The sequence below is a fragment of the Molossus molossus genome, unplaced genomic scaffold, assembly GCF_014108415.1.
Source record: "Molossus molossus isolate mMolMol1 unplaced genomic scaffold, mMolMol1.p scaffold_m16_p_3, whole genome shotgun sequence".
Lineage (NCBI taxonomy): Eukaryota > Metazoa > Chordata > Mammalia > Chiroptera > Molossidae > Molossus > Molossus molossus.
Genome location: NW_023425366.1, coordinates 116782025 through 116806550, shown reverse-complemented (window position 1 = coordinate 116806550; position 24526 = coordinate 116782025). Strand labels below are relative to the sequence as shown.

Genomic DNA, 24526 nt, shown 5'->3' with positions numbered 1-24526 from the left:
AAAATGAATACAACCAGTGCATAATTAGGGGTCCCGTGCAAAATGCAAATGCAGGGTCCTTGTTAAAAATTAAGAATTTTGAGACAATGAAAGTAGATTATTAAACCAAGCTGGGGTCTCTTCTGAGCCCTGGTCCCAAATTGGCTCTGATTGCTGGGTTCTCAAAGTGCTGGACCCCCTGTGGCAGGAAGTGGTAGAAATGGATTATTACAATGTGCACCAAACACAGGAAACCCAAAGGCCACTCACTTCTTTTTCCGACGAATCGCTGTGTATGTCACGATAGTGACAAATAGAACTACAAGAACTCCTGTGACAGTCCCAAGACCTATGGCTGTATTTTGGAGAACAGATGCCCTCTGCATCTCCGCTCCTGTTAAAAAAATCAGATGGATTTTAACTGTCTGATTATTAAGAGGCTGTTCCAGATGCTCCTGGGTCCCTGGGAAGTTTCCCATCCAGGCACTAGTGAATATTAATTATGGAAATGAAATATACATTTAACCCAAGAAAGTGCTCACTGTAGAGAAATCTTACAGGGCAAGTCATTGAAAGCCGATTTACTAAACGACCTATTTGTCAAATGACCCATTTGCCTAATGACCACTTTGCCAAATGACCACTTTGCTAAAAGCCAATTCACTAAAAATCAGTTGGTGGGATGTTCTGCTTATCAATAACTGATGGTCAAACACACCTTACCTTAGACAGAAGTAGGGTCCAAATAGTTGAGCAAACTCTAAAGTTAAAAAAAAAAAATCCTAAATAATTTGAAGTGGTCATTTATTTAATTAGTTTTCTGCAAAAGGACCTGCTTTTTGTAAGTTCACAAGATCATGGGCAGTGGCTTGGAAGAAGGGAAGAAGGGTGCAAGAAGCTGTTCTTTATACTGTTTTGATTGAGTATGGTTGCTCTTAGTACTCGATAAATCATTAGGCAGTATCTAAGTCTCTCCTGGCAGAGGAAAATCTGGCCAGGGTTTGCAAACAACTGAATTCCCAGAGATGCTTTCTTTCTTCCTTTATGTCGCCCAGATTCGGGATTTTAAAAAAATCCTCACTTGAGGATATGTTTATTGATTTTAGAGAGAGAGGAAGAGAAAGAGAGAGAAACATCGATGTGAAAGAGAAACATCAATCGGTTGCCTCCTGCACTTGCCCTAACGGAGGATCGAACCCGCAACCTTTTGGTGTACAGGACGGCGCTCCAACCAAATGATCCACCTGGCCAGGGACCAGATTTAGGATTCTGAAGTCTTAAGAATTAGCAACCTCATTTACAGGAGCCCCTGCCCCCTTTTTTTCAGCAATGAGTGAAATGGTAAGCAGCTTTCTCCAGGCACCAACATGCACAGAGCTACGGAAGGAAGGCTAATTTTCGGTATCTGCAAGGGGCATCGGGGCAGACTGCACTTGATTTCTGAGGATCAGAAGGATAATCCTCTGACTTCCTCTATGGAGGGACTTCCCTTTGCCCCGGAGGCACTATGTAAAATGTCACCAGCACTTCCTGGGTTTCCCTACCTCCTCTGCTATCTTTTTAGAGCTGCTGATATCTTGTGCTGGGGGTGCTGAAGCTGCAGGGAAACAGGATTATTCTGCTTGATTTCACTCCCTCCCCAGAAGACCCCATTATGAATCTGTTCTTGCTCAGGACAGAACAGACTGTGCTGCCAATTTTCTGGTGGCTGTGTTTTTTTGTTTTTTAAATTTATTTTTGTTACAGATGTTTCTCCATTTTTTCCCATTGACACTCTCCTCCCCATCCCCCCCACCCTGACCCCAGCTTTGTTGTTCATGTCCATCGGTTATATGTACATGCATATAAATTCTGTGGTTTATCTCTTCCCTCCCCTCGTCCCCCTCTTCTGAGGGTTGTCAGTCTGTACCCTACTTCCACATCTCTGGGTCTACCCAGTTCCTCAGACTGTTATGTTCATTATATTCCACAAATAAGTGAGATCATGTGATATTTGTCTTTCTCTGCTTGGCTTGTTTTGCTTAGGATAATACTCTCCAGGTCCCTTCATGTCATCTTAAAGGATAAGAGATCTTTCTTTCTTACAGCTGCATAGTATTCCATTGTATATATGTACCACAGCTTTTTTATCCACTCATTTATTGATGGATACTTGGGCTGTTTCCAGATCTTAGCTACTGTAAATAGTACTGTTAGGAACATGGGGATACATATATTCTTTCTGATTGGTGTTTCAGGCTTCTTAGGGTATATTCCTAGAAGTGGGATCACTGGGTCAAATGGCAATTCAATTTTTAATTTTTTGAGGTAACACCATAGTGTTTTCCATAGTGGCTGCACCAGTCTGCATTCCCATCAGCAGTCTACTAGAGTCCCCTTTTCTCCATACCCTCGTAAACACTTGTTATTTGATGATTTGTTGATGGCGGCCATTCTGACAGGTGTGAGGTGATACCTCATTGCTGGTGGCTGTTTTTATATCTCACCTGGCTGCTGGTTGTAAGAGTCCACAAGCATTTCCTGGGTGACTGCCAGGGAGCCGTTATGAGGTTCAGGGGTAACCCCCAGAAGCTTACACATGAGTGGGTAGATATGGATGCTGTCAAAAGGCTCAGCCAGGTGATTCTTCTTGAAATTTGGCCCGAAAGCTCTGAATATGGTCTTCATGTCCATGAGATCATTATCAAAGCCGTGATCTCCTTTGTTGAAATATATTATAAGTCGCTGAAAAATAACAAAAAAGCCACTTTATATTCTGATTCACTGATTGCCCCTGAGGTAATTTCATACTTGTGGGATCCATGAAATCTTTGAAAATTTAAACGATGAGGAAGGACACTGCTTTCTGCAGTGGCAGGAAGAAGAGCAAGGAATGAAAGATCTTTAAGAGAGAGTGAAGAGAGCATACCCATTAGAAACAGCAAGAAGATAATGACAACAATAGTGACAATAACAATAAGCTCAAGCATAGAGCGCTTACTATGTACCATGAGTTGTTCTGAATGCTTTACCAATATATGTTAACTCTTTTGACCCTCACAGTGGCCCAGCAAGGGCACTATTATTATCATCCCTATTTTGAAGATATGAGAAGTGAGGAGCCTGACCTGAGTCATGTCGTAGCAAGGTTTGGAGCAGCTATCTGAACCCAGACTGCCTGGTTCTAGAGCCAGGTATGTTTTTTATAGCATAAAAGTGTGTCTATATTTTGGGGGGTGGTTTGAAGAGAAGGGATTAAAGACTGTAGATAATTATTTAATGAATTCCAGATAGGTTTTTGTCTGTGCCCTTTTTCAAATGACTAAGTAAGAGTTACAATACTGTTTATATTTTCTTAGGACCAACAGATATTCTAGCATGTAAGAAATGTGATGCTCTGTACTTTGGAAACTTGGTCTCATATTTGGCCTGGTGAATACAGAAACATTCTCTCACTCAGCTCAGGCTCCCTCACCCTCGCTGAAGAAACCAGTCCAATGACCTTTGAGGCCACGGGGAAGCCCATCGAGAGCAAGTGCCTGAGCCCTGGCTAGTTTAGCTCAGCAGTTACAGCATCAGCCTGAGAACCAAAGAATCATGGGATTGATTCCCGGTCAAGAGCACGTACCTGGGTTGCAGGTTCGATCCCCAGCCCTGGTCAGGGTCATTGGAGAGGCAATCAATCAATGTGTCTCTCTCACAACGATGTTTCTCTCTCTTTCCCCCTCCCTCCCTGGGGAGTATTTAGGGGGAAAAAAGAGCAAGTGAGGGCCTCATGTGGTTTGCAAACTCCTTAGTCCCTGAAGAGGGAAGCATAGCATCCACTATACTTTGTGCCTCAAGGCAGGCAGGTAGATGGGAATTCAAGAAGTATACTCAAGGAGATGTACTGAGACCAAAGGATTTTCTGTCTAATTGTCAGTTTGCCAGAGATTAAACTGATCACAGCATCCTATTCTCTCAAACTATCTGGTTCATCACGTTGGGAATGTGACTGTCCATTTAATGCCTTCACAATACTTGCAACCTGTTACATCATGAACCAGGTTTACAAAGAGGCCACTGGCTCTGGAATCTCCCCTTAGAGAGGCCTGAGCTTTGGGAACCCATCCTCAGTGTTTTGGGATACTTGAGGGATTATAAAATACCAACAAATTATTGCATTTTATTGTGAATATTTCCACCACCATTAGATCATAATGACCTGAGTTTTCCCATATCTATTATACTCAGGACTTATAGCAAGCTGAAAGTATACAGAATGCAAACATAATTATAATGTTTGGTTCCTGTCCCCACAGCCTTAGACAGGGGTTCTTCAAGCTGTACCTGAGATAGTCCTCTGTTATGTGATATTTAAACATCATCTCAACTTTGTTCTGCCATGAATTATTGGTTAGTAGTTAACAAAAACCACACCATTTTACTTATGTCTCACAATTAGCATTGATTTTTGTATTTTCTTCTTTAGACTTGCTTGTTTTTTTAGAACAACTTTGTTGAGACATAATTTACATACCATTTAAAGTATACAAATCAATGATTTTTAGTGTATTCACAGAGCTATGCAGCTACTACCACAATCAAATTTAGAAGATTAACATCACCCCAAAAAGAAACCCGGTTGCCTTCCCCAGTCACTCCCCATTTGTCCTGAAGTCTTCCCCACCCCTGGCCCGAGACAACCACCGATCTATGTTCTGCTTCTGTAGATTTGCCTGTTCTGGAGATTTAATTTAGATGGAATCATAGAATATGTGGTTCTTTGTATCTAATTTCTTTCACTGGGCATAATGTTCTTGAGGTTCATTCAAGTTGTAGCATGTATCAGTTCTTTGTTCCTTGTATTGGCTACATAGTATTGCACTGTATGGATATATCATTTGTTTACCCATCCATCAGTTGATAGGCATTTGGGTTGTTTTCACTGTTTGGTTATTGTGAATAATGATGCTGTGAGCATTTGTTTATAAATTTTTGTGTGAACAGAAAAAAAAGATTGCTCTTTTTTTGGATATGTACAAAGGGGAACTAGGAGGTGGTATTTTTGGTGAATCTCTTGGTGATCTGTGCATAATAATCAAGTTTACAGGCTCAGGGAAGATTCCAAAATGGTGGCAGAGTGAATGGAAGCTACACAGACCATCTCCCAGGACTAAACTGGAATTACAACTAAAATAAAGACAAATTGTCAGGAAAAAGTAACAGAAAAGCAGCTGGAGAGGACCCATATAACCAAGGACAGGAAAAAGAACACTGAATCAAGCCTGGTAAGAACTGCAGAAGTGTGAGAGGGAGGGCTGGGAGCCAATGAACAGCAGCTGTTTTTGCTGTGAGCAGCTCCCTTGGGGTTAAAATTCAAAGCTGGCTCCACAGCACAGAGGACCAGGTAACAGCACTAAATTCGCTACAACAATTTACCTTGGGCTCTGACAGAGAGAGGATGGATTGGACTGGTAATCTGCGGAGACTCAGGAACTTGAAAAGGGGAGAGCGCAATGGGAATTTTTTGCTGAATCACTCCCTCACAGGGCAGTAGCCATATTACTTAAAGAGCCCCTTCCCTTAGCCCCAGGGAGAAGCAACAGCCCCTCCCTCAGGAATTTAACCACTCAGCCAGACCAGAGAAATGCAAATTGAGACTCATCAACAGCCAGCTTCTGTCCTACCCTCTGGAAATCCCCTTAACCTCAATACCTGAGGGAATTTTTCATTCATTTGAGGGTTACAACCCAAGGCTCATCAAGTAACTGAGACTAACAACCTCCAGGCAAAGAGCTAGAGGATAACTGAACTTTTCCTGGGCTTGTAAATCTACCCAGAAAAATAAAACTTGACAGTGGTGTTTAATGTGGGTTCTCCCATACTCATCCAAACTCAGTAGAGGGAGCCACAATCAGCAGAACACCAACACCCACAAGGAAAATTTGGCAGGCTCCAAAACAAACTGAGATAGCCAAAATGGTGAAACAAAGAAACAAATCCCAAATGAAAGAATAAGAGAACTCTACTGAAAATGAGATAAATGAACTGCAGTTAAGCAAGTTATCAGAGGTAGAGTTCATAGCAATGATAATGAGGAAGCTCAACAATATGAGTAGAGAGCTCAACAGCATGAGTAAAGATATAGAAACATTGAAAACCAACCAATTGTAAATAAATGACATAGCAGAAATAAAGAACACATTGGAAGGAATAACCAGAAGAGCAGAGGAAGCTGAGGACCAGATCAGTGAACTAGAAGACAGGGTAGAAAAAAATCAACCAATCAGAAAGCCAAAAGAAAAAAAAAATAGGAAGACAGCTTAAGAGAATTGTGGGACAACTTTAAACATAATAACATTCGCATCACAGGAGTCCCCGAAGAGGAAGAAAATGGGCAAGGGTTAGAGAATATATTTGAAGAAATAGTGACAGAAAACTTTCCTAACTTGGCAAAGGAAGAAGGCATTCAGGTTAAGAAGCACAGAGAGCCCCAAGTAAGAAGAACCCAAACAGGCTCACAACAAGACACATAGTAATTAAAATGCCAAAAATTAAATACAAAGAGAGAATCCTAAAGGCAGCAAGAGATAAGTAACAGGTTACCTACTAAGGAAACCCCATAAGGCTCTCAGCTGACTTCTCAGCAGAAACACTACGGCCAGAAGGGAGTGGCATGAAGTAATCAAGGTCATGAAGAACAAAGCTCTGAATCCAAGACTACTCTATCCAGCAAGGCTATTATTCAAAATAGAAGCTCAAATAGAGTTTTCCACACACAAAAAAGGCTAAGGGAATATATTAACACCAAAACAGCACTACAAGAAATGTTAAAAGGACTACTGTAATTAGTAGAAGAAATAGGAAGAAAAATATAACCACAATAAACAAAAATGGCAATAAATAAGTACATATCAATAATAACCTTAAATGTAAATGGATTGAATGCTCTGATCAAAAGACAAAGAGTAGCTGATTGGATAAAAAAGCATGACTCATATATATGTTCTTTACAAGACACCCACTTCACAACAAAAGACTCACATAGGCCCTGGCTGGTTTGGCTCAGCGGTTAGAGAGTCAGCCTGCGGTCTGGAGAGACCCGGGTTCGGTTCCCGCTAAGGGCACGTACCTCGGTTGCAGTTTGTCCCCGGCCCTGGTTGGTCGTGCGGGTGGCAGCCACTCGATGTGTCCCTTTCACATTGATGTTTCTCTCTCTCTCTCTTCCTCTCTCTCCCTCCCACTCTATCTGAACAAAAAAAAAAAAAAAAAAAAAGAACTCACATAGGTTGAAAGTGAAGGGATGAAAAATAATCTTCCAAGCCAACAAAAGGAAAAAAAGCTAGAGTAGCAATACTCATATCTGATAAAATAGATTTCAAAATGAAGGCCATAACTAGAGACAAAGAAGGCTACTATATAACATTGAAAGGATCTATCCAACAGGAAGATATAACCTTGGTAAACATATATGCACCCAGTATAGGAACACCAAAATATCTTAAAAAACTTCTGGAAGACTTCAAAGGAGAAATCGACAGCAATACAATCATAGCAGGGGACTTTAACAGCACACTGACAACACTGGATAGATCCTCTAGACAAAAAATTAACAAGGAAACAGAGACTCTAAATTATGCACTAGATCAAATGGATTTAATAGATATCTACAGAGAATTACACCCCAAAACTGCAGAATTCACATGGGACATTCTCAAAGATAGACTACATGTTACAACACAAACTAATCTCCGCAAGTTGAAGAAGATTGAAATCATATCAAGCATCTTCTCAGATCACAGTGGCATGAAACTAGAAATCAATTACAACAAAAACACGCCAAAAAAAAAAAAAACAAAAAAAAAATCCAAACACATGGAGGCTAAATAGCATGTTATTAAACAATGAATGGGTTACCAAGGAGATCAAGCAAGAAATTAAAAACTTCCTGGAAACCAATGAAAATGAACAAAACAAAACAACAACACAAAATCTATGGGATGCAGCGAAAGCAGTTCTGAGAGGGAAGTTCATAGCACTACAGGCCTACCTCAAGAAACAAGAAAAATTTCTAATTGACTTTCTAACCCTACAACTTAAAGATCTAGAAAATAAACAAAATGAAAAACCCAGAGCATATAAAAGGAAAGAAATAGTAAAGATCAGAGCAGAAATAAATGACATAGAGACCAAAAAATCAATTCAAAAGATCAATGAAACAAAGAGCTTGTTCCTTGAAAATATAAACAAGATTGATAGACCCTTAGCTAGACTCGTCAAGAAACAAAGAGAGAGGACCCAAATAAACAAAACCAGAAACAAAAGAAAAGAAGTAACAACTGACAGCACAGAAATACAAAGGATCCTTGACAACTACTATAAACAATTATACAGCAACAAATTGGACAATCTAAGTGAAATGGACAAATTTGAAGGAACACATATTCTTCCAAAACCGAACCCGGAAGAGACAGAAAACTTGAACAGACCAATAACAACTAAGGAAATTGAAGATGTAAGCAAGACTCTCCCAGGAAACAAAAGCCCGAGCCCAGATGGCTTCATGGGGGAGTTTTATCGAACATTCAAAGAAGAACTAACACCCATTCTCCTCAAACTATTCCAAAAATTTCAAGAAGAAGGAAGACTTCCAAACTCGTTCTATGAGGCCAGCATAATTCTAATTCCAAAAGCAGATACAGACACTACAAAGAAAGAAAACTACAGGCCAATATTCCTGATGAACACAGATACCAAAATATTAGCAAATCAGATCCAGCGATACATTAAAAAAATTATTCACCATGACTAAGTGGATTTATCCCAAGGATGCAAGGCTGGTACAATATTTGCAAATCAATAAATGTGACACACCACATAAACAAAATGAAAGATAAAAACCATATGATCATATCAATAGATGCTGAAAAAGCATTTGACAAAATCCAGCACCCATTTCCGATAAAAACTCTCAGCAATGTGGGAATAGCGGGATCATATTTCGATATAATAAAGGCCATATATGAAAAACCTACAGCCAACATCATACTCAATGGGCAAAAACTAAAAGCATTTCTCTTAAGAACAGGAACAAGACAGGGATGCCCACTTTCACCACTCTTATTTAACATAGTACTGGAAGTCTTTGTAACAGCAATTAGAAAAGAAGAAAAAATAAAAGGGATCCAAATGGGAAAGGAGGAAGCGAAACTGTCATTATTCGCAAATGACATGATTTTGTAGATAGAAAACCCTAGACTCTATCAAAATCTATTGATTTAATAAATGAATTTGGCAAAGTAGCAGGATACAAAATGAACATCAAGAAATCGACAGCATTCTTACACACCAATAATGAACTCACAGAAAGAGAAACTAAAAAAAAAAAAAAAAAAAAAAATCTCATTTACCATTGCTAAAAAAAAATTAAGATACCTAGAAATAAACTTAACCAAATAAGTAAAGGACCTATTTGCAGAAAACTACAGAAGATTAAAAAAAGAAATAGAGGAAGATATAAAAAAGTGGAAGCACATACCTTGTTCATGGATTGGAAGAATCAACATTAAAATGTCCATACTACCCAAAGCAGTCTATATATTAAATGCAATCCCTATTAAAATACCAATGACATATTTCACAGAACTAGAACAAATACTTCAAAAGGTTATATGGAACCAAAAAAGATCCCTAATAGCCACAGCAATCTTGAAAAAGAAGGACAAAGTAGGAGGGATCACAACCAGATATCAAGTTATATTACAAAGCCATTATAATCAAAACAGCCTGGTACTGGCACAAGAACAGGCAGATAGATCAATGGAACAGAACAGAGAACACAGAAATTGACCCAAGACATTATGCTCAATTAATATTTGACAAAGGTGGCAAGAGCATACAATGGAGTAAAGACAGCCTTTTAAATAAATGATGTTGGGAAAATTGGACAGCTACATGAAAAAAAAAAAAGAAAAGAAACTAAACCACCAACTTGCACCATACACGAGAATAAACTCAAAATGGATAAAAGACTTAAATGTGACTTATGAATCCATAAAAATCCTAGAAGAAAATGTAGGCAACAAAATTTCAGACATCATATGCTGATACATCACCTAAGGCAAGAGAAACAAAAGAAAAATGAAAACATGGGACTACATGAAATTAAAAAGCTTCTGTGCAGCAAAAGAAACAACCATCAAAATGGAAAGGGAACCCACTATATGAGAGAGCATAATTGCCAACAATACATCAGATAAGTGGTTAATTTCCAAAATATAGAGTGCTCAAACAACTCAACAAAAGGAAGACAAAGAACCTGATTAAAAAATGGGCAGAGGACCTAAATAGACACCTCTCCAAACAGGACATACAAATGGCCAAGAGACATGAAAAAATGCTCAACGTCACTAATCATTAGAGAGATGCAAATTAAAACGACAATGAGGTATCACCTCACATCTGCCAGAATGGCCGCCATCAACAAATCATCAAACAACAAGTGCTGGCGAAGGTGTGGAGAAAAGGGACTCCAGCACACTGCTGGTGGGCATGCAGACTGGTGCAGCCACTATGGAAGACAATATGGTGTTTCCTCAAAAAATTAAAAATGGATCTGCCATTTGACCCAGTGGTCCCACTTCTAGGAACACATCCTAAGAAGCCTGAACCACCAATCAGAAAGAATATATGTACCCCTATGTTCATAGCAGCACTATTTACTATAGCTAAGATCTGGAAACAACCCAGGTGTCCATCAATGGATGAGTGGATACAAAGTTGTGGTATATATATACAATGGAACACTATGCAGCTGTAAGAAAGAGAGATCTCTTATCCTTTGAGATGACATGGAGGGAGTCTGGAGAGTATTATGCTAAGTGAAAGAAGCCAATCAGAGAAAGACAAATATCACATGATCTCACTTATCTGTGGAATATAATGAACAAAATAAGCTGATGAACAAAATAAACCCTGAGACATAGAAAGGAAGATGGTTCAGACTGACAAACCTCAGAGTGCGGAGGGGATGGATGAGATAAACCAAATAACTCATATGCTTTATGCATAACCAGTGGACATAGACAACAATGCTGGAGGTGGTGGGGAGGCGGAATGGGGAGGAAGGTGTCTGGGGGTGGGGGATGGGGGGAGAAACATCTGTAACAAAAATAAATGAGTAAAAGTTGAAAACAAAAAGTGTACAGGCTTGGGTTCAGATATCAGCCTTACACTTCTAATCCCCAATGACCCCTCTCTAGCTGTGGTTTCTTCCTTATTAAAATGAAGGAGATAAGAGCATCTGTCTTTAGATAAAAACGAAATAACTCATGTTAAGTTTCTAGTACAGCACTGGGCACTTAGCATTGGTCAGGGATGTGTTCATTATTATTGCATAATGGTAATATGGGACAGGGGTGGGGGGGTGGGAACACATATGAAACAGTGGGTTACCACTGAATGTTTGTGTACTTACGTTTTAATGTTTTCCAGACTGTCCCTCCCTAGCGGCTGTCTCCCAGATCCAAGATGACTTGATTCATTTTAAAGTCAACTTACCCCATTGATGTTATAACCAGAGTCGGCATACAGCACTATTGGCAGGACCCGCTCATGCTTAGCAAAATGGAAGCGTTCTGGAAATTCCTCTTTCTTGTAGACTTTGAGGTGTGGGTGTGCATTCTTCAGCGCTTGGTAAAGGGCTTCCTCTTGCCCTGGTTTGGGCAGGATCATCCCAAAGCCTCCATAGTCCACGATATCAAACTTGACCAAGTCCTTGTACTTGATGTAGTTGGTCAAGAGGATCTCGGTGACACTGGGCTTCTTTTTAACTGTTGTCATGCCGTGGTCTGACGTGATGATGACATTGAGGTGCTCAGTCAAGCTGTGCCTCTCAATGGCTTCCACCAGGTACCCGATGGTTCTGTCAATTTGCTGAATAATTACCCTTCTGTTTTCTGTCTCTGGCCCGTACTTGTGTCCCACGTTATCTGGCTCTCCATAGTATAGAGTCACGAAGTCAAAGTCTTCCTTAGTGAACCAGTTCATAACGATATCAATGTTCTCCCTCCATTCTGTCTCATTGCTGTTTGGGTGAGTGTAAGACTCCACCAGGGACCTCTGGACGGCTTCACCTTTGTATGTAGCACCTCCCCCGGGATAGTGGAATGACGCCGTCTTCCTCCCCTGCAAGCACAAGAAGAACATTCCGTCAGGATCACTTCTCATATCTTTTTCATAATAAGTAAAGCCCAACTTGTCGACATCCCTGCCCTCGTCCAGAGGTTTAGGAAACAAATGGGCTTTGGAGTCAGAGAGGTTTGGATTTTATTCTTGGCTTCACCAGGATCTCATCTAATCTAAAACTCTGTTAGTCGAAAGACATGCCGTTATTTTATGCACTAATAGGAAGGACAATACTGCCAATTAAAACATGACACTCCAGTGATTGAAAAATATACTCTAACTTCAGAGATGGAAAAATTAAAAAAAATTCCTTAGAATGGAGAAAAATGAGTTTCTAAGTTGGTAACAGTGAGTTCTTTAACCTCTTATGCTTCAGTGTTTTTACATGCAAAATGCCAAAAAGTTGACGCAATTTTTGTGAGAGTTGAGTCAATTAACTAAGATAAAGTGTTGGGCTTCATGCTTTGACACAGTTAGGTACTCTTTGCCTCCTGACATAACAAGCCACCACGGGCCTTCCCCAGTGTGTGTAGTGGACAGTTAATATGTTTGCTTGCCCAGCACCCACTGCCCTGTCTGCTGGTTCGGAATACCCTGATTTCCCCTGGAGATTCTCCTCTCTGCCCTTGCTCCATTCCAGGTTTGGGGTGCTGGCTCCACATCTGGCTCTAGCTTGGCTAGAGGACACTGCATCCTCTGGCCACTGTAGTTGGTTCAGCCTTGGGCCCATGTCCCAGTCAAGGCTAATGAGATATGATCTTGGGACTTCCTCTGGGGCTGTTGGAGAGGGGAGAAGCTACCTTATTGGTTCCCATAGATAATGCTTATAACATTTGGGGGTGTTTGCAAGAGGAGGAGACTGCTGTCTTGTGCAGATGTTTGCTCAACCACTGGGCATGACGACCTGCCCAGAGGCAGAAGAATATGGCAGGTGAAAGTGTGCTCTGATGCTGGGTTGCCTGGTTATATCCTTTCCCACCACTTGGATGCACCCAACTCATGCTCTCCACTTCAGTTTCCACGTCTATAAAATGGAGATGCTTATGCCACTTCATGGGGGTGGTTGTGAGGACCAAATGCACATAGAACACATTAGTAAGTGTTCAATGAGCTTAGCTTTTATTTTTCCTAGAGAGGGACAAAGAGCATTGGGCGAGTCAGCATGGTCAGGTGAAGAGGGGACCATGATTATTTCCTGTAGTTTCCATTTCCTGCAGGGTGCTGAAGGTCAATCTAGAATGCACCTGTATACCCCAGGGTTGGGGACTGCAGAGGGAAGATGAGACGGAGGACTTCAGTAGTGGCAGAAATGGCTGTAGAATGGGCATTGATTTCCTTACAATAGAGGAATGAGATGGGTCAGCTATGAAATGGAGCTGAGTCCTGCAAGGCCCCAGAGAGGCCTAGGATTGCTGCTGGACACTGGAGACCCTTGTCAGTGGGACCTGGTGACCTTCGCACCTCGGTCAGGCCATGGGCAGCTAGACAGGGCAGCAAATTACAGCCAATAGGAAAAGGGTCATGGCTTCCCTACAATCTGTCATGGGGGGAGCTTATGTCTTTTTCCTCTCCTTGTCTCCAAAGAGTAAACTGGGGAGAGGGGTGTATGTATCTGAAAGAGTAGAGCACAGGCCACGCTCCTTCTACTCCAGGCTGCCGGGGCCACCAGTGGGGTCTGTGGAGAGGTAGGGGACGTCTGGGGAGGAGAGCTTTGATTTGGATTTGAGATGAAGGTTCTACCATGAGCAGAACTGAGTCTTCAGAAATGGGGCTGTTTTAACAATAAACGTGACTGCAAAGTCATGAAAATATTTTTCTTTATTGATGTTCAAAAGAGAGAGGAAGAGAGAGGGAGAGAGAGATGGAAACATCAATGAGAGGGAACACTGATTGGCTGCCTCCTGCATGCCCCCCACTGGAGATAGGGCCCACAACCTGGGCATGTGCCCTGACCAGTAGTCGAACCGGCGACCTCTTGGTGCATGGGTTGACGCTCAACCACTGAGCCACACTGGCCAGGCCATAAAAATATTCTTAAGTGATCTGCTCCGTAGCTGAAAGGTAGTTTTGGACAAAGCTTGGTAAAATAGTTATAAAAGAAAATAATTTTCTGTATGCTTACCAATGTGTTAATGAGATGGACACATCTCACTAAATAGGTTCTGTTTTTGCAAAGCAGTTCCTCAACCAGGAATGGGTGCATAGTAGGCAGAAATGAATAGATTTTTGGTTCAGTGAATGAATGGCCTGCTTATTTAAGGAACAAGTACTTTCCTTCATCTCAGCTAGGCTATTACCTTGAGGGCTATTCTGTGAGGCTCCCTGTATCACCCAAGATTTGGATGTTTTGAAAAACACTTTAAAATTCATTGGCTTCAGTAAAACCAAGGGATGGTGGTGGTGAAACTGTGCTGACAGTATGGAGAATAAATGGGAAGAGTTTTGGGATAATGGCCCCTAGATTTTGTCTATTTTGTCAACAAATGAGCAGAGAGGTATAACCAAGAGTAATGTCAAAACTTCCCTTGTACTCTGACAGGTGTTGCTCAGTGGTTAGAGTGTTGGCCTCTGTACCAAAGTGTCATGGCTTTGATTCCTGGTCAACGGCATGTACCTGGGTGGTAGGTTTGATCTCTGGCCCCAGTCAGAGCGTGTGCAGGGCGTGTGCAGGAGGCAACCAACGGATGTCTCTCTCACATTGATGTTTCTCTCTCTCTCTTTTTTCTCTCCCCTTCCCTCCCTCCCTTCCATTCTCTCTAAAAATCAATGGAAAAAAATATCCTCGGGTGAGGATTAACAACAACGATGAACCTCCCTCCCCAAAACTTCCCATGTATGTTTGAGAAGTAGGAAAGCAATTTGGAAGTTGTAGGGGTGCCATTGGTGCCCCATCCAGATCCCCATACTGGACTATTGCACCCACAGCCACTTCTGTGAGTGTGGCTAATGACTCAGCTGCCTCATTATCTGGAAAATTACCCTCACCCAAGTAGCCACGTCCTGTGTCGCCTGGGAAGGTGTCTCATATTGCTCCTTCACCCCCAGCAGCCTGTGGCCAGTGATTGACAGGAGGACAAGAGACCAACTCCCTGGCCTCCTGGTGGGAGAACATTGGGGTTCAGTTCATGCTCCAGTGCTCTCCATGGGGTCAGGCTGAAACTGGTCTCCAGCTGGGACCACATGTCACTTAGCTCTTCCCCCTGCCCTGTCAGTTTTCCTTACTCCCGCTCCCTCAATGCAGTACGTGCACTGAATCCCTGCCTCAGGCTCTGCTTTTAGGAAACTCCATCCAAATACTTTGCAAGGCTCCAGGAGCTCTGCTACCCATAGCTAGAGGTGAAATATGATCCCCTCTGCCCTCCAGCACTCAGTTTCTATTAGGTGGATCCAGTTTTATTTTCTCTCAAGTGCTTTCCCCAACCTGAAATTATCTTGATTTGTTAACTTATTTACTGTCTGTTTCTCTCCTCCAGAATGTGAGCTCAAGGAGATCAGGGACCATGTCTGTCTTGTTGGCTGCACTTTTCCTGGGACCTAGAACAAGCCTGGCTCAGAGTAAGTGCTAATTGTTGATTACATACATCTGGAATGAATGCATGAACCATATTTTCTGGTTAACTTATAGAACTAAGAGTTACAGAAACGCTTTCTCTTTTGGGCTCTAGCATCTTCTTTGTAACCTCCACAGGTAGTACATTTCTTTCGATAATAGAATTTCTACGGCTGCTTTAACTTGCAAATCCTCTAATATTTATTTATTGCATTTCTGATTGGCAGTTGACATAATTCTCAGTTTTTAGGGAAGGTGCTTTGTTTAAATTACACATAAGTTGACTTTGCTCTCAAGTATGGAATTGACCTGAAGGATGACACTTCTAACATTTTGTAGGATGTCGTTTGGCTGGCTGTTTTATTGTTTAGAATAACTGACATTGATATGCTGAGGGACTTAGGCTGCCCTGCATATCCAGTTGAATTCCTGACGTTTGCATGTTAAAATCTCAGATGTTCTCAACTTGAAATGGAATTGTTTTCATGTACTGTATTCTCAGCACTTTCTTTAAAGATATTCTGTAGTCTTAGGAAACTATGATTTTTCTCACTTGGTCCCATGAGAATTTTAAGAGCCTTGCTGCTCCATGAAATGAGCTCCAGAGAGAAATGTGTATGTGAGTGAACACACACACACACACACACACACACACACACACACACACACGGCTGTGTTTATTTGGAACCCATGATAATCAAAAGTGCTATTTTCAACAAATACTTCTGAGAAATAATCTGAGCACTTAATTGGATGCAAAAGAGTTGGTATTTACTATTCTACCCTTTAATTAGCATAATCAGTGTTTCCAGTAGCAATAGCAATTGGAAAATCGCTAGTTTTATTAGGTTCATTATTCTCCCTTAGTGTAGTGTTGCATCAATGTGGCTATTACTTTTAAGTTGCATTTTAAAAACAAGAGTTGGTACTATGGGGAAATCCTGACTGTTGGGTTTTGCACAGACTCTCCAAACTCTTCAGTAATTAGAGGAAAAGTTTCCGTTTGGTTTTGCATTTTATCTAGTCTCTTCCTTCAGGTGACAGAATTAATGTCACAAGGCACATATTTTATGAAGGCCTCTGTGCTTTGGTGGGGAGTATGTGTGGCTTAGGGAAAGGAGTTTGTTAGTCATTCCAGGGAATGATTGAGTGGAAAGAGATGGGCTTCATGTATTTGAAACTTGGAAGTTGAAATTGGTTCTGGGTGTTTTCATTGCCTTTCTGTGCTTAGGAGGAGTCACTGAGCAGAAGGCAGCTAGATGTTGAAGATTCTGTTTTCTCCCCCTCCCACCCCATTTGGAGGAGAGATTGTTATTCTTAGAGACTTTATGATGCATAATAAAGACACAGTTTGGGCCAATATTGGGATGCATTATCTTGCTATTCTAGGCATATCTTGTTCACAGCTCTTCCAAGTTTGCAAGCTATTGTCCAGGAGACTTGGCTTACTCTGCAAACCAAGATCCATAGCTGTCCTCCCACTCTCTCCCCAAATTCCCTCCTGGAAGTTGCCTACTGTGTCCTGTTGCAGACTCTTGGCACCCATGAAGATCTCACTCAGATCACCCTCTGCCACCTCACTGCTTAATACACTCTACGGCTTCTCCAGAGAGAGACGGAGCATGCCCCTAGGTTTTCCTAGGTCTCACAGTCATGGCTGCTTGCCTTTCTGTGAGAATTAGGACTTGTGAATGTGGTGAAATATCTCAGCCACTGATCACGTTCAGTTATTGGAGGTGCTCATTGAAAATCCGAGCCTGCTCTACACGGAGACTCTGGTCTATACGCTGACCATTGGTGAAGTCCTGCTGGAATGCGGTATGCTCGTGGCTGTGAGTAGTGGACACAAAGGTGGTCAGGAATCTTTCAGGCATCGTCCACCAAGGCAAGTCTATTCTTGTGTATCTTGATGGACTCCAGCAGCATTAGTGTCACCGAAGGAAAACATTTTAGTCATATTAAAGTTTCCTGTATCAACCTCCACAAAGTTCATGGAGAAGAGAGTTGGGAGAAGGATGGGTTTTCCTACTGACAGATACGGGGCAGGCCCCCCTCCTCCAGCCTGCCTGGCGATGCAGATGCGCCCCCCCCGAACAGCATTTGGGGCTGCTGGACTGCTGTTCCTGGGGCGCTGGCCTGGGGCCGCGGGGTCGATCTGATTGCAGCAGCTGTTCTGCCAGCTCCCTGCGGGAAGCTGGCCGATGGCCCTGTCCCGTGGCAGGAGCTGACAGTGGCAGAACAAGATACACCAATTTGACACTCACTTGCCAAAAGAGTGGCGTGTTGTCAGTCGCCTGGCCCTGCACCAGATCCTCTTTCTGCACAACCACTTATGAATTCAGCAAAGAGGAAAAACACTCTGATTATGAATTGAGCACAAAGAAACAAAGTCCTGCAAATAAATGGCAATGAGACGAGAACTGTGAATAAGAAAAATGACAGGAAAGGAGAATACTACCAGAGGCCCCATGCCAGTGGACAAATAACCATGGCAAGAGACTAGAGAGGCCCTGGGTTTTGAATAGAGAAGTAAAGAAAACCGTCCAGACCTCCCTAGCAGTGAGGCAAATAAAAGATTTACTTTGAAATCCACAGGTAAATGTTTTGGCCACAGAAGTGATATGTCATGGTTAAGTGTTAAGAGTTGCTGAACCCAAAGTGAGTTTAAATTTCAGCCCTGCCTCTTACTGGCTTTGTGACTTTGAGAAGTTATAGCATTGCTCTGTGCCTCAATTTACTCATCTGTTAAGTGAGTATAATCATAGTGCCACCTCAGAGTTGTGATACATTCATATATGCAAAGCACTTAAGTCAGTTCCTGGCTCATAATGTTGTGATCATGATTTTCTTAGGAGGACAGAATTTACTTGCATGATCTATGCCTCAAAGTTTAAAATGGTGACAGATTAAGGCCCAACAGCGAGGGGGGAAAAATGAACCTGAGAAAGGATAGGATCATTGACCACGCCCTGTGATTCTTCTAGAGAATTGTCCAATATGGTAGCTCCTAGCTACATGTATTTTTTTTTATCCTCACCTGAGGACATTTTTCCATTTTTTGTACAGATAGAGTGGGAGGGAGAGAGAGGAAGGGAGAGAGAGAGAGAGAGAAACATCGATGTGAAAGGGACACATCGAGTGGTTGCCACCCGCAAGACCATCCAGGGCCGGGGACAAACTGCAACCGAAGTACGCGCCCTTAGTGGGAACCGAACCCGGGTCTCTCCATACCGCAGGCCGACGCTCTAACTGCTGAGCCAAACCGGCCAGGGCAATGTATTTATATTTAAACTGAAATTAATTAAACTTAATACAATTAGCCCTGGATGGTTTGGCTCAGTGGTAGAGGTTCGGCCCATGGACTAAAGGGTTGCGGGTTACATTTCTGGTCAAGGGCACGTACCAGGGTTGCAGGTTCAATCTCCAGCCCCAGGGTTGGGGTCGTGCGGGAGGCAACTGATCAGTGTGTCTCTCTCACATCGATGTTTCTCTCTCTCTCTCTTTTACTTCCTCCCTCCCTTCCATTCTCTCTAAAAATCAATAGAAAGATATGCTTGGGTGAGGATAAACAAACAAAAAATAATACACTTAAATGCAATTAAAATTCATTTCCTCAGGCTCACTAGCCATATTTCAAGGGCTCAATAACCACATGTGGCTAGTGGCTTCCATATTGGACAGTGTGCGATAGAGCATGTCCGTCATCGTGGAATGTTCCACTGGATGGTTCTGGCATAGAGCTGTAGTGACCAGCTGAGGAAGTGCTAAAATGATTCAGCCTCCATTCATGAGCAGGACTGATCGTTTTTGAACGCTTAGATCTAAGCACCTTCCAGGCATTATTTCAGTTAATCCCCTCAATGACCCTATGAAGCGGAGACTCTGACAATCTTTACTTTATGGATGGGGCAACTCAAGCACAGAGAGGATGTCATTGGCCAAGGTCACACAGCTGGAGAGGGTGGAGGCAGCCGGGGTCCTGCTACGGGACTCTGAGTCCACAGACTGCACTCGGAACTGTGCATCACACCACCTTGCAATGTGACATGCTTAGCGCGGGCTTAGAGCACCGAGATGGAGCCCCAGTACCCAGGATAGCTTTGGAGCAAAGGCCGGTGTCTTGGGGAAGAAGAGACCCTTTCTGAAGTGACGACTGGAAGCTCACTGACAAAATGCAAAGCTGGCCACAGGTTTTGGGGCTGGGTGTTGAACACACAGCTCTGATTTCGGCCTTTTCAAAGCAATAATGAATGGCCACTGGAATCCTTTCAAGAAAATGCTCTCATCAGAGCTTTTACATGGCCTGAAGATGCATTAAATGGTCAACTTTATTCCTAAGGGCTTTTATGCCTAAGTCTGAGGAAAGTGTATAAACAGATATTTATTAAAGTGCTGCTGGGTCCAGACTCTGTGATGAGCCCTGGTGGTACAATTATGATTAAGCCAGTCTTCATCCTGACTTGTCCATTCATTACAGCTAAAAGTTACTGAGCATTTCCTCTGTGCCCACCACTTTTCACGCATATCTCATTTAATCCTTACATCAAATCTAGTAAATAAGCACATCATCATGACCCCTAGTACACATTTAAGGAAACAGATGCTTAGAGAGGCTAAATCACTTGCCTAAGGTCACACAGCTTCTAATCTCCATCCCACGTGCCTTAGAATGAGAGGCAACATCCCTGGAAGCCAGCCTAGGTTTTCTGACGGTACCTGTCTCTGGGCTGTGATCCAGAGTGGGAGAACGCCATTGTCCCACCACTCAGTCTTGTTCTGTGTGGTCTTGAAGGAGTACTTCCAGCCTGTCTCAGTGTTAAACATCATGTTGTGAATGACTCCGTGATCTTCAATCCAGCGACCTGAGGGATAAAGGAGGGAAGGTATAAGTTCTATGAATGGATTCTGCTAGAGGTATTAATGTGGTCTTAAGACCACCTCTCCCAACATCCTCCTGGTTGGCCTATGTCTTCTGGTGGACTATGGCTCCAGGTGGCCACCCAGGAGCTTCCAACTTGTCTTTCTGGAGGGGCAACCATTGGTAGCCACAAAGGAAAGGCTTATCACATCTCACACATGCCAGATTGGATCTGCTCCCTGGAACAGATTTCAGCACGGGGAACTGGTGTTGGCTGTGGAAGCTGATGAAGGAGGAAGGAAGGCAGGGCATAGGGGGCCAGGTTCCTCGGATTAGTCTGCGTCTAGAAGCTAAGAGCCTGGGATTTGGACACTTCCTGTGGGATTACTTTTCTTATCTTCTGCCTGTGATGCTCTGATTCAATATTAAACATCCAGTCAGCCCAATTCTCAGCAAACTTCCCAGGGTTTCTTCTAGGACTCCCATGGGCTGTGCTGTTCAAGAGAGCCAATGGAATCAGGAAGGATTTCTGGACATAAATGGGTGTAGACTAATTTCTCTGTACTTGAGGGAGGAAGGCGGATGTTGGGGAATGGGAATAAACTAGATTGTTCCTGAAGACACAGGAATTGAACCGAGTATGAAGAAGCCCTGTGATCTTACACCGAACCAGGGACAAGGGGAGTGCACATAGGGGACAGTCTAAGGGGAGACCTGAGCTCCTATTCCTCCCAACTTCTGGAAGAGAAAGACTCAGGATGACCCTGCTGACTGTAATAAGATAGTGATGATTTCTCTTATGTCCAAGGACATTCATGGTCATGGGAACAGGGAAGGGAAAAGCTCTCTGCTGGGTCAGAGTCACCACCAGGTTGCTGGTGGATAAAGTCCCCCTAGGGTGGCCAAGGCTTTCAACCAGGAAGATGCAAAAAGAGTTGTTGCTATAAAGCTTGACACAGTTGTCTCCACCTTGTAGGTAGGCCAGCCATCCAGCTGCGTGTGAGGTTACTGGAAAGAGTCTGTGTGCTACCAGGGGTTGGGGCCTTGGAGTATCAGGATTCTTGGTCAGGGATCTAGGGTCCACAGGAGCTGGGCACCAACCCCGCCATGACTTCTGGACTTGCTGTGTGAACTTGAACAAACCCCCAACCCTCCTGGCCTTGGTTTGCCTGTGTGATAGAGCACACATTACCATGCTGCGCACCAACACTTCAGGTTCTTTAGGGACATTAGTTCATGTAATTCTCCCAATAGTCCTGCAAGTGGGTATTACGATTGTTACCTTTAGAGATTTCTCTCTTTACAGGAAACTGAGGCACAGAGTTTGCATGCGGCAGAGCCAGGCTTTGAACTTGTGACATTTGGCTATAACTCATGCATTTTTATTATTTTATTCAGGTAAAATTTACATAATTTAAAATAAACCATTAACATTTTAAAGTGTACGATTTAGTGGCATTTTCTGTAGTCACATCGCTGTGAAATGATCACCTCTCTCTCGTTCCAAGATACGTTCATCACCCCCAAAGGAGACCCTGTATCCATTAGTAGTCACCCCACATTCCTCCATTCCCCTGCCCGGTCAGCCACTAATCTACTTTCTGTCTACGGGTTTGTCTGTTCTGGACGTTTCATAGAAATGGAATCATACAGTATTGACTTTTTGTGTGTCTGGTTTCTTTTGTTGACACAGTGTTTTCCAGGTTCATCTGTTCTGTAGCATGTTTCTGTACTTCATTCCTTTCCATGTTTGGGTAGACTAGAGTTTGTTTATCCACTCATCAGCTGATGGACATTTGGGTTATTTTCACTTTTTTGTCGACTGTGAATAATGCTGCTATGAACATTCATGTCCAGGCATCTGTTTGAGTCTCCGCTTTTCATTCTTTTGGGGCTAGAACTGCTGGGTCACATGGTAACTCTGGTTTGAGGAACCGCCAGACTATTTTCCACAGTGGTGCACCATTTTCCATTCCCACCAGCAATGTACAAGCGTTCCAATTTCTCTGCGTCCTCACCAACACTTGTTATTTTCCTTTTTTTTTTCATGATGGCCAACCTAGTGGATGGGAAGTGGGATCTTATTGCGCTTTGACTTGCATTTCTCAATGTCTCATGGTGTTGAACATCTACAGCCGGTGCTTTCAATCGCTGCTATACTGTATCTCAGGAGTGGGGGTTGATTACCTCGAGTGGGAGCACTTTGTTACTGGTAGGTAGTGGCCATAAGGGGCAAGAACCTTTCGAGCCTCACAGATGAGTGATGGAAGCCTTCTGGAATCTGCAGAGAGCCCTCTGCTTGTTGTACTGCCTGCTTCTCCCGGTCAGCCACGCCAATTCCAGCACATGACGTGGAAGCAGAGATAATTCTCTCAGGGAGCGGCTCTACTTTGCCTTTTTCTTTTTCAACCTGCATTCTTCTGGATTCTGTGCTATCTTCCTGCCCAGTAAAAGCAAATCACCCTAGGATTACAAACGCCTGCCATTTCACCCATTGTAGTGTTTTCCCGTGGTTGTTTTCTACCACCAGCCCTAGACTCAATTGAATTGCTTGTTAAAACACAGATCCCCTGGTCCCCATTCTAGCCTTTGCTGAATCCTCACCTCTGGCATGGGGTCTGGGAGCCTGTGTTTTAACAAGCTCTCCAGGTGGTTTTAATGCCCACTGACACACCAGAATTACTGGTTCAGGGGCTGTTAGTCATTCACACATGCGTGTTAGTCATTAACATATATATATTAATTCTAGCAGATGTCCCATTACCAAGGAACCAGGGGGAGGGCAGGCAGCCATCAAAACCTGGCTCACTCTAGTATCTGGGAGAGCTTGGGGGTCCAGAGCCACTGGGAGGACTTGGGAGAAGGGATGGGAGAAAGCAAAGGATGCCATGGACAGAGAAACTGCCCCTCCTTGTCCCTTAGGATGCTGCTCGCATGCCCTGGGGCCCAGAGGTCAGTTATCATTTCAGTTCAGTAGACTAGCCTGGGAACCGACCATAGAACCCATTTTCCCCCTCAAAACGATGTTACCCAAGTTTCAGACAACTAAGCTAAAATGAGCTCAGGAAGCATGACCCTTCCATGCGGCAGCAGGGCTAGTTTCAGTAATTGCACAAAGAGAGCCATCTCTGTGGTATTTGGGTTATTTCCACCCTGACACTTAAAGGCATGTTCTAAATCCGGCCAGCGCCTGGGGACCACTAATGACCCAGAGAGGCTTGCACTGCCCGGTTGATTCCTCCTTCCCGCTGCTCGGGCCCCTTTATCCCAGTCAAGGGCCAGTTCTGGAATGTGGGCGACACATGACAGAGAAGAAAAGCTGAGGAACAAACAGCTCTAGGGAGCAGCTTTCACATTTTACTTAAATTGCCTTTTCTACTCTGGAGAGACAACCAGGGACCTGGCTGGAAAAACTATGTGAAGCGTCCACTGTTGGTTGTGCCTGGAGTTCCGGAAGCGGCAAAGGAGTGGGTTTCACTCAGGTCAGGAGAAGCTACAGTGTGATGCTGCACCAGGGGGGCTGGACTGGAGGAGAGGGTTCACCCTGGCCCTCACTCTCACACCGGGCCTCAGTTTCCCTTTTTGTAAAACAAGCCAGGTTAGCGATTTCCAAGGGCCCTTCTGGCTCTGTCATGCATGCTGTTTCAGTCTGGTGATGTGGGTAATTATGCAAGTTAAACAGGAATTGGGATGAGTGCTCCTTGTGAGTGAGATGCCTGCTGCATGCCAATTTTGCTTTTAATCAGGGTACAATGCAGCCTCCCACACCATATCAGTTATGCCAAGGTGTGGGTAAATTCACCCAGCCAAACATTTCAGGTCTGGGAACAAACCCAGATAGATTCAGCTCCTTCTTTTAGTTCTCAGGGGCCGACATTTTATTTCTCAAACTTACAACATGAAGTTAGGAAGCCATGAAGTCCAGAGTTTGGTCCAACTTTTCCTTTCTCCTTCCCTTTCTCAAATATTTTGGGCCAAGTACTAGCCTAGAT

General features: G+C 43.1%; 1 protein-coding gene across 1 annotated transcript in view; it reads right to left on the bottom strand.

The window, feature by feature from the left end:
- LOC118641404 (ectonucleotide pyrophosphatase/phosphodiesterase family member 7-like) overlaps positions 1–24526 on the bottom strand; it is a 47367-nt gene that overhangs the window by 1528 nt on the left and 21313 nt on the right. The window contains exons 3-6 of the mRNA XM_036278580.1: positions 20393–20538; positions 11500–12126; positions 2466–2703; positions 250–373 (exon numbers count right to left, since the gene is read on the bottom strand). Coding sequence (XP_036134473.1) covers positions 250–373; positions 2466–2703; positions 11500–12126; positions 20393–20538 — 1135 coding nt within the window. The remainder of the gene's footprint in view (positions 1–249; positions 374–2465; positions 2704–11499; positions 12127–20392; positions 20539–24526) is intronic.